Raw genomic sequence first — 12,431 nt, 5'->3', positions numbered from 1 at the left:
AATGTCTGGGTGTGGTTTTGTGTTTTGTTTTTTTCATGAAAGTAAATATTTATTACACTTGAATAAAATATATATATATTTTTTATTTCAGAGTGGAAGGGAGAGAGAAACATTAAAGATGAGAATCATTGCCGAAGCCGGTTTGGCTCAGTGGTAGAGCGTCTGTCTGCGGACTGAAAGGTCCTGGGTTCGATTCCGGTCAGGGGCATGTACCTTGGTTGCGGGCGCATCCCCGGTAGGGGGTGTGCAAGAGGCAGCTGGCCGATGTTTCTCTCTCATCGACGTTTCTAGCTCTCTATCTCTCTCCCTTCCTCTCTGTAAAAAATCAATAAAATATATTTAAAAAAAAAAAAAAAAAAAAAGAGAATCATTGATTGGCTGCCTCCTGCACACCCCACACTGGGGATCAAGTCCACAACCTGGGCATGTGCCCTTGACCAGAATCGAACCCGTGACCCTTCTGTCCACAGGCCAATGCTCTAGCTACTGTGCCAAACCAGCTAGGGTTGCACTTGAATCTTTTAAACATTAAGAGTTACCTTTGGCTGTTCTGGGATAAAGTAGGTCCCTGTGTATCTTGTGTTCTCTGCCAGTGTGCATTGTGTGAGCCAGGGAGCTGAATTTCTGGAATCTGTGTTTTCAGGTGACGTGGACAGTGGAGGTGGTCTGTAAGTGTTTTCGGTATATGTAATGTTTAATGACAGCTGCCTGGCATTTGGGAAGGAGGAAGTAAGGACACAGTGAACTTGCCCATTTCCAGCAGTGGCGGTGGTCTGGCTCATGCCTGCCTGTGAGCTTGTAGGGTGAGCGCCAGTGTCGCCACTTTGAAAAGGGAAATAGAAGTTGGGCTAGGAAAGAAACTTTGTACAGTGTTCCCCCAGATTCCCACTGACAGAAAAGTCACATGAGGAGTTGGTCAGCTAAAGGGGGGCAGTTTCTATTGTCCGATGAACTATGAATGGTAGGGGTTGGAGAGGCACAGAGTGGTCCTGCCTGGTGGTCAGTGGCCTTTCCCCACTAATCCCCTCCATTACCAGCCCAGTAATATGAAAGAGGCTTTCAAATGTAAAAGATTCCAGAAGCCTGGTACCTGGTACCTACTATAGATGCAGTTTTTTGTTTTTTATAAGGGAATGTTCTGGCCAAAATCAAGTCAGAGAGAGGATTTAGCTAGGATGTGGATCTATCTATGTTTTCATAATAGACCTACTTAGGTCAGTAGGCTTCCCTTTGCAGATTATTTTCATTATTTTTTTTTTACATTTTTTTATTAAATTATTATCTGTTTACATATTTTAACATTGTATTTTCATTATTGAAAATGACTTCTCCCCATTGCTTTGGTAACCAGATCAGATTTTCAGCTAAATATCTGCTGACAAAAAATAAGGAAAATTTCTATAGTGAATGGGATCAATAAGATTGACATTTTAACTTTGGGTCTGCAGTCACTTCCCTCCTTTATATTTACTCCCAGAGCATAGGGAACCATGCAGGCAAGTGAGCCTCCTGTCTGTGGTCTCTCCATGTGTTTTTTTTTCCAGCAAGCTGGCTGGGCTTCCTCCCTGGCAGCTCAGGACTCCACAGCGCTGGGATGGAAGTGAGCATTGTCAGAGCCCTGAAAGGCCGGGCCTGGTACTGGCTAGCACGGCTCCTGCTGCCTTCCTCAGTGGGTGTGGATGGTCACAGGATGCACAGATGAGTGACCGGATTACATGAGCCACATGAAGGTGGGAACACTGAGTAGCTACCAGCTTTGGTGTCAGTGTCTGGTGTATCAAATGAGTTATTTGTTCCTTTGCCAATTTTAAGAAATGTAATAGCTTTAATAATGATAGAGCCATCTGGGTATGAACCTTGGGGGGAGAGGTTGATATTTGTTTTTGGGGTTTTTTTTCCAGCGTTAAAAGAATGTGTGTTGTTGGCATAACCCCACTGGATTTAATTTATTAAAATTTTGTTTCTAATTTTTGTATGTTCATGAGGGATATTGGTCTGAAATATTCTTTTCTTGTCATGTCTATGAGTTTACCCCGTCATATAACGAGCTGAGAAATAGCTCTTCCTCTTCAATTTTTTAAAAGAGTTTTGTAGACTTGGTATTTGTCTTCCATAAATGTCTACTAGAATTCACATCTAACATCTGGGCCTGAAGTTTCTTTGTAGGAAGGTTAACCACAATTTCAATTTCACTCAGATATAGGGCTATTCAGCTTATTTTTCTAATTGATAATTTTCATCTGCTCCATTTTATCTAAGTTATTGAATTAGTGCTGTTTATAATATTATCATAGATTTTTATAATAATGTCCCTGCCTTCCTGATGTTGGTAATTTTTTTCTTCTTTATCATGATCATCATGATGTTTCCTTTCTTCCTCTTCTTCCTCCCTCCCTCCCTCCCTTCTGTTCTGAAAAAACAATGGGGGAGAAATATCTTTAGGTGAGAAATAACAAAAAGAAAAAGAAAAACAAACTTAGAAGCTGAATCAATTTTAATAGAAAAATTTATTGCAAATAGTGACTTCATATTACAGTAGTTTATTCTGATAGACCAAATGACCATAATTTGTGTATTTTGGGTATAAAACTATACTTTTTAAAACTATATAATACAATTTCCAGTGTGAGGACATTTCAAGGAGGAAAAGATTGCATTCGCAATAAATATCATTATCCCTGAGCACATAGACTTAAGCATTGTCCAAACACTTCCCATGGTGCAGCAGTCCCTACAAGGGCTCCCTTCCTTTGTCCCTTACCCCTGGGTGACAGTCACACAGAGAGCCTTTCTGGAATTTTTGTACAGACTCACCATTAAGAATACTAATGATTTAAACCCAAAGCAGTAAGAGTGGAATGGTAAAACTGCAGAGCTCCAATTTTGCATTTTAATCTCTGCAGCCAAAGTCAAAAGCACAGCATGGATATTGTTTTCCTTTATCAATGTCTTTTAGTCATTCTTTGCTGAGAGCCCCCATGATGTGATTTCACCGGTAACTAAGCACAAGTGGAAATGACCTTGGACCGCTAATAAAGATGTAGTCTTTTCCAGCATGTCTGTTTGCCCAGCGTCTGGCTCACATGTCCAGGAGTGCATGGCCAACGAACCATAGAAAATTATGGCATCACAGTGGCTTAATTTTAAAAGATGCTCTTCCAAAATGAATTTCAGGAAAACAAGCAATCTACACAGAGAAGGATGCTGAAGTTATTCTACAGATTAGTTTGTTGAGAGCTCTTACTTTTTCTTCCAAGATTCGGTTTTCTTTCTCAGCCCCTCGTTGCTTCTCTTCAGTGACCTGAAGTGCTTTCATCAGGTGAGCATTTTCCACGTAGAGCTCCTTGAGCAGCAAATCGGACTTCGTGTTCTTCTCAAACTGGCGAGGGAAGAAAGCCATACTCTACTGTGAATCTAGTGCAGAAATGCTACACAGCCCTTTGCTCTTCCATCGTTATTCAAACCGTATTTTGGATTCTTACAGATCTGATACAAACATTGGATGTCAGCAATTTTTTAAAAATATATATATTTTATTGATTTTTCACAGAGAGGAAAGGAGAGGGAGAGAAAGCCAGAAACATTGAGAGAGCAACATCAATCAGCTGCCTCCTGCACACCCCCACTGGGGATGTGCCCGCAACCAAGGCACATGCCCCCGACCGGAATTGAACCTGGGACCCCTCAGTCCGCAGAACAACACTTGGATGTCAGCAATTTTTGTTTTCTTAGCATGAGACAGGAAATTGAGAATCTTAGGAACTATCTGATAGAGAATAAGTCACCTTTATCATAGAATTTACCATGAAATGAAGACACGAAAGGCCAAAATCACAGGGCTCAAAAAGAACTATTCTGGGCAATGTAAAACAAGGAAATTGTCAAAAGTGCCAAAAACGTGGTGTTCATCCAAGTGTGCTCCGCAAGCCCATCTTGTCGCCCAGGACACAGGCCCTGCCCTCACCTTCACAGACCGGTGCAGTCACACACAACAGCCACCGTGATCTCAGAGATGGGGACACAAGATCTCTAGTCATGAGTCCTTGTTCAAGATACAAAGGCAAGGACGTCCTGACCCTGTGCTTCTTAAGTCAACACTGAATTCATTCATTCAGAGCACCCCTCATTGCTCCAGCAGCAACCCTTCTCATGGAGCACATATTCTCGTGGACAGAGACAGCAGAAACACAGTGTGTCAGGTGGTGAGAAGTGCTAAGAGGAAATCCAGACAGCTGAGGGGGTTCCATTTTGGTTAGAACAGAGGGTGTCTGTCTGACATTTGAACGGGTCTGAAAAGGCACGGGAGTAAATCCTGAACGTTCCAGGCAGAGGGAGGAATAAGTAGGAAGAGCCAGAGGGTGCATGCTGAGGGTGACAGGATGGCCAGCAGGCCTGTGGCGAGGAAATCCCCTACCAGGCTGCCTGTGCAGGGCACAGATCCTGCAGAACCTTTGAGGTCACTGTAAAAGCTCTGCCTTTTACTCTGAGAGACCTGGGGAAGAGGGTTCCAGGCAGAGGAGGGCCAGCGCCTCAACCACACTTGGCGAGGATTGTTTGCTGCTGTGGGGTTGGTAACGGATTACAGGAGGAAATACGACCTGCCAGTTGGGGGTGGGCTGTCTCCACTCTGAAGGCGGAGCTGGTGGACTAGATGGAGATGGAGACAGGGTGGGTGGGGGAGGAGCCTACCACACTAAGGTTTTGGATCTAAGTCAATGGCAAGTGAACCAAAGACAACTCTTTGAAGGTATTTCTGTGAAGAGCAGGGAACTGGTAAGATCAAGCCTCCTCCAGGTTTGTGTTGGGTGGCAGCCAGGGCCCCAGAGGAAGGGCAGGGGTGGGTCCGGGGAAGGTGACACAGGCTGGTCCAGGTGTGCATGGCCCGAGGGCAGTGCACATTGCTTTGGACACTTGAGGACTTCCGGGGACAGCTGAGAGGAGAGAAGAGGTGCTGGAAGTCAGAAGGGGAGGGAGAGGGCTCAGCAGGCCAGGGGTGTGGGAAGTGCTGGTGGGCAAAAGCCACAAGATTAAACTAGAACTGGTTTTGCCAGGTGAGGAAGCACACAGCATGCAAATGAGTGATTATAAGGGATCAGAATCTGACATTGGGCGGAAAAGTAAGGACCAGGGAAACAGAGGGTTAGTGGCTGACAGCAAAGCCAGGAAGGTAGACAAGGAGAGGGACGGGCCTCAGAGTGACAGCCTGGGAACCCTCCACGAAGATTCAGGAACAAGAGGTGACAAATGTCTCATGGGTTTAGGAGCCCTCAGATAATCCATACTGGATTACTATGTAATACAAATGTTTCTCCAGGTTCTCACATTTAACTTCTAGCACTACAATAGAACTTTCTGGAGTAGCTGGCATTCGCCTTTGTGTCTCTTCACCTCTAGCTCGGTCTCCTCCCTCAGCACTCCCCCTGTGGGTGTTCCACAGACTTAACTGCTGGCGAGGTGAGACCAAATGCTCAGGGCGGCTGTGATCTTTGTTTTTTTCTCTAGCAGCCCAGGTTATCTCCCCGCCCCAATCATGATATATCTATTTTTAAATACATCAGTCTGGCTGCATGGCTTGGTTGAACATTGACCTATGAACCATGAGGTCACGGTTCGATTCCCAGGCAGGGCACATGGAGGAAGGAGGAGATGGGGTGGATCGAGGCAAGGTGAGGACTAACGAACAAAACAGTGTGGGGTGCGCAGGAAGCAGCCCATCAATGACTATCATCATTGATGTTTCTATCTCTCCCTTTCCTTCTTAAAAAAAGAAGAAAAAATTATATATATATATATATATATATATATATATGCTCATTCTCTTACTTAAATTCTTCCAATAGCTTCTAATTATCTGTCCTATATAATAAAAAGCCCAGCAACCACAACAGCAGAATGACCAGAACAACTGCTCGACCAGTCACTATGAGGTGCACTGACCACCTCTTGGTCCCTTCCCCCCTGCTGGCAGGCTCTGATAGTCCGATGGCAAACAGGGACCCGAGGGTGGGTGGCAGCAGTGCCAGGCCAAGCCCCTCACCCTGCCAGTCATCCCACACACAGAGGGTGACCCGCAGTGGGGGTAGGGCTGGCAAGCAGGCAGGAACGGCTGACCTCTTGGTCCCTTCCCTGGTCGTTAGGCTCTGACAGCCCGATGGCAAATGGGGAACGGGGGGGGGGAGGGGAGGGGAGGGCAATGGGGGGGGCGGTGCACGGGACTGGCTGCCGCAGCCGGGGAAGATGGTCCTGATCGCAGAAAAGGCCTAGGGACTGGACCTGTGCATGAATTTCATGCACCAAGCCTCTAGTCTCTATATATAAAAGTCTAAGCGACCATTACAACTGAACAGGACCATAATGACTGGCCCACCAGTCACTATGATGTGCACTGACCACCAGGGGGCAGATGCTCAATGCAGGAGCTGCCCCCTGGTGGTCAGTGCACTCCCTCAGCCAACCTCCTGTGGCCAGCCAACTGCCTACGATCTCTCCCCCTGGCAGCTGGCCCCCATCAGCCCCTGGTGCTAAACCATTTGTTCACAGCCTGCTTCTGGGCCGAGGTTTTGTACATGGCAGAGCAGCTCCCTCATGTGATCTATTGAAAGTCAGCCCTCAACACAAGGGTTTGTCTTGCTCCCGTCCACTCCCTTCCCCAGGGCTGCCCGCCCACCACAGCAGCCAGGGGCGGGGCAGAATGCTTGCATCATCACCATGGCGATGACGGAGACATTCTGCACTGCCCCAGCTGCGCGGGGCCTCTGGGCAGAGTGGGGAGGTGGAAAGGGGCTTCAGGCTGGAGCGAAGGTGGTGCCAGCAGCCAGGGGAAAGCCCATTCTTACACGAATCTTCGGGCGTCGGGCCTCTAGTATTCTATAATCAGATTCTAAAAATGAAGTTTAGGCAGAGCCCCAGATTCATTGGCCAAATGACCACCCAAAAAAGACAAAAAAAAAAAAAAGAGTTCTAAAAGAGGATACTGGAGTGTACTGAAGAAGCCCCTCACTCACCTGCTCTCCCAGCTCACCCACTTTTTCTTGCAGGAGCATTTCCATGTTCTTCAAAATCATTTCCACCTCTTCCACCTGCTCTTCTGCATCTTTAAGCTGCTTTTTATGTTCTTCCTGCCACAAAACAAGGTTACACACCAATATTTTACATTTACATTTAATCTTCTCAGGCTTTAGAGTGGAAATTAGCTAAAATGTGCAAATATGAAAGTAACTATTGATAACCTTTCTCTGTATAGAGTAAGTTAAAAAACTGTTCTGTCACAAACCACAAAACTATTATTTTTGTAGTTCAAGTATTAGCAGACTGCCCTATCTGGTTTCACTCAGTGAACAGAGTGTCAGCCTGAAGGGTCCTGGGTTCGATTCCAGTCAAGGGCACATGCCTAGTTGGGTGCATGATGCAGCCAATCAATGATTCTCTCCCTCTCCCTTCCTCTCTGAAATCAATAAAAAGATGTTGTTGTTTTGTTTTTTTTAATTAGCAGACTAAGTATCCCTAAAGAATTTCTGATCAAATTTCTGTTTTGTCATTAATCTATCATAGTTTATCATTATCTCTAGCTGAACACTTCTACATAATGCTGAAAGGTTATTCATTGTCGAGTTTATACTTTACAAACATTAACTTTTACCCACCTTTCAAGTCTTGCTCTGATTTTTGCCCTCTGGTTCCTGATCTCCCCATCCCTCCTGCCTTGAACTTTTCCTCATCAACTGTGTTACTCAGGATCAAGTTACTTTCTCGGGCTTTTAAATTAAACACTTACACAGGGTGCACACGTCCCACAGACAATTCAAGCGCTTTAGAAGTGTGAACTCATTGATGCTTCACAATAATGCTGTAAGCTGATAGCGGAATTTACAGATGAGGAAACTGGAGCCCAGAAAGGTTAACAGGCCCAGGGCTACTCAGCTGGGAGGCGGGGGAGCCGGGTCCCAGGCTCTGCGGGCCGTGCTCCGAGCCACGTGTCTTGCTGCCCTTTAGGGCAGTGACCCTCCATCTACATCTCTAGATGCTTGGCACCCAGCCAGCTCCTCAAGTCAATCCTGCTACCTTGCTGGCCTCTTGTTCCCCGGCCATCCTCCCCGCCCTCCGTCCAATCCTTTTTTTTCTTTTTCTTTTTAAATCCTCACTTGAGTTTTTTTCCCGTTGATTTTTTAGAGCGAGAGTGGAAGGGAGGGAGGATGGAGAGAGAAAGAGAAACATTGATGTGAGACGCATGAATTGGTTGCTTCTGTATTCCTTATCTGCCCTTGGTGGGTTCTCTTTTCAGTCTGCATAACAGTTTAAGATTGTTTTTTTTAAATTAGGTGCATCGTTTTGAAACTGGGCGTGCTTATATAAAAGTCTAGTTTCTAGCTTCTTTTTGAAATCAGGAGCATTGAAATGGGAAAGACTACACAGCCGAGGGGCAGCATCCTTTGCCTCACCTTTCAGCCCTGTAAGCATTTAGTGTGTGGCCCCTGACTTCTAGCCTCGGGCCCACCGCAGACTGCAGCCCCAAGGGCAGACTGAAGCTGAGAGCATCTGGGGCCCCAGGCTGAAGAGACCTTCAGGATCAGCTCACTGTGCCTCCCAGAGAGCGGGAGACACCTTCCCAGAGGGATCCCTGCACCTCTCACCTCCCGGGGGGCCCTTCCTCAGCATCTGGTAAGACTCCTTATTATTCACAGTGGAAATCCGGGCCCCACTGCTTCTGTACAGCCAGTTCTCATGGAGTTCGGATGGCTGTTGGACCATCTTCCCCTTGGCACTAGGACAGTTTTAGGCTGAGTGACTAACGATCCAACTTCTCTTCCTCCCACTCTCCCCATACTCCCAACACGCGCGCGCGCGCGCGCGCGCACACACACGCACGCACGCGCGCACACACACACACACGCACACGCGCACACACACACACACGCGCGCGCGCGCGCGCACACACACACACGCACGCGCGCACACACACACACACACACACACACACACACACGCACGCACGCACGCGCGCACACCCGCCACCATCAGCTGGAGCCTCAGGGCTCTTGTTCCCACTCACCCGCTGTCGCCTCGCTTCCTCCTGCTGGAGGCTGCACTGCTGGCCGAGCTGCTGAGCCGCCCGCTGCTCCCATTCCAGCAGCCGCTGCAGCTCTGCCCCGCAGCCCGCAGGGCTCTGCTCCGTCGGCTTCTGCGGCCGGTGGGCGTCCTGCGAGGGCTGGTGAGGACTCGGGTGGGCTCCGTGCAGCTATACGGGGAAAAGGCCACAACAGCTTTGGAGTGACTGCTGAGAGCTACAGGGTCACTGTCAGACACGAGGACTGTTTAAGACACCCTACAACTGGAAGCACAAGTAAGGCCTCTTCTTTCCTTCGTGGTCCCTGCATCTGCAGCAGAATGCAGAATCTGCAAAGGGCCTATTCACTGGAATTCTGACAGCACAACTCCCAGGCAGCCAGAGCTGCAGTGAGAGGAAAAGAATGACGCTGAGACTTCACATTGGATCCATGGAGATCACGTTATATTCTGTCCAGTTTTACCTTCCAGCATGCCTCACTGGAGCCTGATTATTTAAATACTTATAGCCCATGCAAGCTATAAGTATCTAAGTGGAGAATTGACACTTTTGAGACTCACGGGGTAACTAGCACACAATGAGAGCAGAAGGAAGCTTGGGAGCAGCTGTGGGATGAAGCTCCCCAGCCACAGAGGACTGCCAGAACTCATGGAGTTATGCTGACTCCTCATGATTGAACTGGTATCATGTGGCCAGTGTTCTTACTAAGCAATCGGGAGGTCAGATCCAAACGCCATTTAATTCACTCTGGCTCCGAGGCTTTATCTAGAACTCGCACCGTTCCCTGGGCCCCTAAAAGAACTGGCCATGTCAGCCCTCTGAGGCCCTATCAAATGTCACACTCAGGAGGGTATCTCTGCTCCCCTGATATATGTCATCAGTTTGGCTCAAAGACACTCTTATAAGAATTTCAAAAATGCCCCACTTAGGGCAGGTCTCAAAGTGGACACGTGGCCAGAGAGAAAGGGCGGTGCCACCCAAGAGTGAGCGGCGGCAAACCTCCAGCCCAGGTTCCTCGCAACAGTCACCGCGTCGCCTCACATCCCCGGAGGACCGTCTGAGCGACCACATCATCACTGACTCAGCTTCTCCAGGACAGGATCAGCCCGGGGAGATACACTGTGCACGCTTCCTTTGGACACACTGCCTTACGCTCCTCACTGCGCTTCCACGCCCACCCTCCCGTTCTCTGAATCTGGTGCCTGACCTGGACCTTTACCTCGGGGAGAGCAGGGAGTCCCTGCGACTGTCTACTCGGCAATTAGCCCATAAGCCTCCACAAGCTGAGTTCTTTCCAGTCCTTTTCATCTCCCTCTTCATGGAAGGGAGACGCAGATGGAGCTGGGCCAGCTCCAGAGTGCACAGGCTGCTCCTTCTGCCCCACTGAGATGGGGCTCTGAGCCTCTCCCTCATGCACAGGTGGGGATTGTGCCGTCACCCACTGACAGCTGGGCTCCGTGTCCTCCCCTTGAATCCAGGCTGGACCAACAGAATGCTGGATTTGGTCAGCATGTTTTTATTTTTTTAAATATATTTTTATTGATTTTTTACAGAGAGGAAGGGAGAGAGATAGAGAGCTAGAAACGTTGATGAGAGAGAAACATCGACCAGTTGCCTCTTGCACACCCACTACCGGGGATGTGCCCGCAACCCAGGTACATGCCCCTGACCGGAATCGAACCCGGGACCTTTCAGTCTGCAGACCGACACTCTACCACTGAGCCAAACCAGTTTCGGGCTGGTCAGCATGTTTTTAAAAAATAAACAGCACTGGGACCTCCCTTGGCCTCATCCAAGCTGCCCCCCTGCTCGTGCCTGTCCCACCTGCTTGGCTCTGTGACCTCCTAGATCCGTAGTCAGCAAACTGTGGCTCACGAGCCACATGCGGCTCTTTGGCCCCTTGAATGTGGCTCTTCCACAAAATACCACAGCCTGGGCAAGTCTATTTTGAAGAAGTGGGGTTAGAAGAAGTTTAAGTTTAAAAAAATTGGCTCTCAAAAGAAATTTCAATCGTTGTACTGTTGATATTTGTCTCTGTTGACTAATGAGTTTGCCGACCACTGTCCTAGACGTTCCTCCTCAGAACCATCTGTGGATGCACCAATGATAACAATGAGTCCGTCCCACGTACCTCCACACCCATCCTCACCCCAGCACACCCAGAGGTGCCTTCACTGCTCTGTAGATGCCTCTGCTTCCCTCCTCTGGGCTTTCATCAGTGTGGTCTTGGGGGAAATCTCCTAAGTCACAAAGAAGTGGGAACCAGCTCATGCTGCAGCAGATTAAGTAAGGTAACTTCTGCCTGTGACGCTGGCTGACTCAGTCTCAAAGGGCTCAAACTGGCCAAGGCTATTTCTCAAAGGCCCTTTCAGACGTAAAAACAGAGACGGAGCCAGGGCGGGAGGGGCCAGGCCCGGAGCAGCTGGGCCTGGAGCAGCAGCAGTCAGGCCCAGAGCAGCCAGGCCCGGAGCAGCAGCATCCAGGCCCGGAGTGGCCAGGCCAAAAGCAGCCAGGCCCAGAGTAGCCGGGCACAGAACAGCCAGGCACAGAACAGCCGGGTCGGGAGCAGCCAGGCCCGGAGCAGCTGGTTGTGGAGCGGACTAGAGCAACAGAGGCCAGGCCCGAAGCAGCTGGGCCTGGAACAGCTCGCTCCTCGCCTGCCCCTGCCCCAGGGCTGCCTCTCAGACATGGCTGGAAACTTTTTCGGGAACTTGAGGGTCTGCTGAATCAAGTGATGAAGGCTTAGATCTGGATGTGTTGAGTTAGTATAGCGCTGGGGTGTTGATCTGTGAGTGCCTTGGGTGGGGCCTGGATGAGGCTGGTTGATCTATTTGGAAGTGTCTTTTGTGTGAAGTGTATCCTTGGGCATGTGGAGGTATTATTGATTTGAGAAAATGATAAGTAACTGATTTACTATCTGAAAAATTTAAAGTTCTGAAAGTTTAAGGTCTCTTGCCAAAAAGAGGTTTTAAAGCTAACACCTTAATTTTAATGGAGAAAGGGGAGGACAAGCCCTTCCCACCCAGAACAGGTAATCCAATTCCAACCAGCAGCTATCTTTAAACAATGTGTCCATTTACATTTGAATGGCTATGCCTTTTGATAGCCTAAGGGCAAGTTTACATGTAAACAAGTTTGCTTCTCAGTTCCCAGGGCAGAAAAAACAAGGTTTAAAATTATTAGATTTCGGAATTTATTCTTAAAAATATAAAAGTTTATTAATTAAAAAAAAAGAAAGAAAACAAGGAAATTAAAAAAACTGATGAACAATGTTAACTGTTGATTATAATAGAATCAGAGATAAGGGAGGGGAGTGGACTGACAATTCTCAGGGAAAAAGGGAGTGGTGGATGCGGGAAGAGACTGA

The 12,431-nt window shown here is 48.1% G+C and overlaps 1 protein-coding gene across 2 annotated transcripts in view; it reads right to left on the bottom strand.

Annotated features, from left to right (window-relative positions):
- Nucleotides 1–2,474: 2,474 nt before the first annotated feature.
- Nucleotides 2,475–12,431, bottom strand: part of NINL (ninein like) — a 92,587-nt gene continuing 82,630 nt past the window's right edge. Inside the window, exons 20-22 of one of the 2 annotated variants that reach the window (XM_084887085.1) lie at nt 9,050–9,235; nt 7,005–7,118; nt 2,475–3,379 (exon numbers count right to left, since the gene is read on the bottom strand). In XM_084887085.1, the coding sequence (XP_084743211.1) occupies nt 3,188–3,379; nt 7,005–7,118; nt 9,050–9,235 (492 nt within the window). In that variant the 3' untranslated portion in view covers nt 2,475–3,187. The remainder of the gene's footprint in view (nt 3,380–7,004; nt 7,119–9,049; nt 9,236–12,431) is intronic. The other variant, XM_084887084.1, reaches the window with a different exon arrangement.

The sequence above is a fragment of the Pipistrellus hanaki genome, assembly GCF_964339955.1.
Source record: "Pipistrellus hanaki genome assembly, chromosome: 6".
NCBI lineage: Eukaryota > Metazoa > Chordata > Mammalia > Chiroptera > Vespertilionidae > Pipistrellus > Pipistrellus hanaki.
The sequence above is the reverse complement of the archived record's forward strand: the minus strand, read 5'-3'. Positions and strand labels throughout refer to the sequence as shown.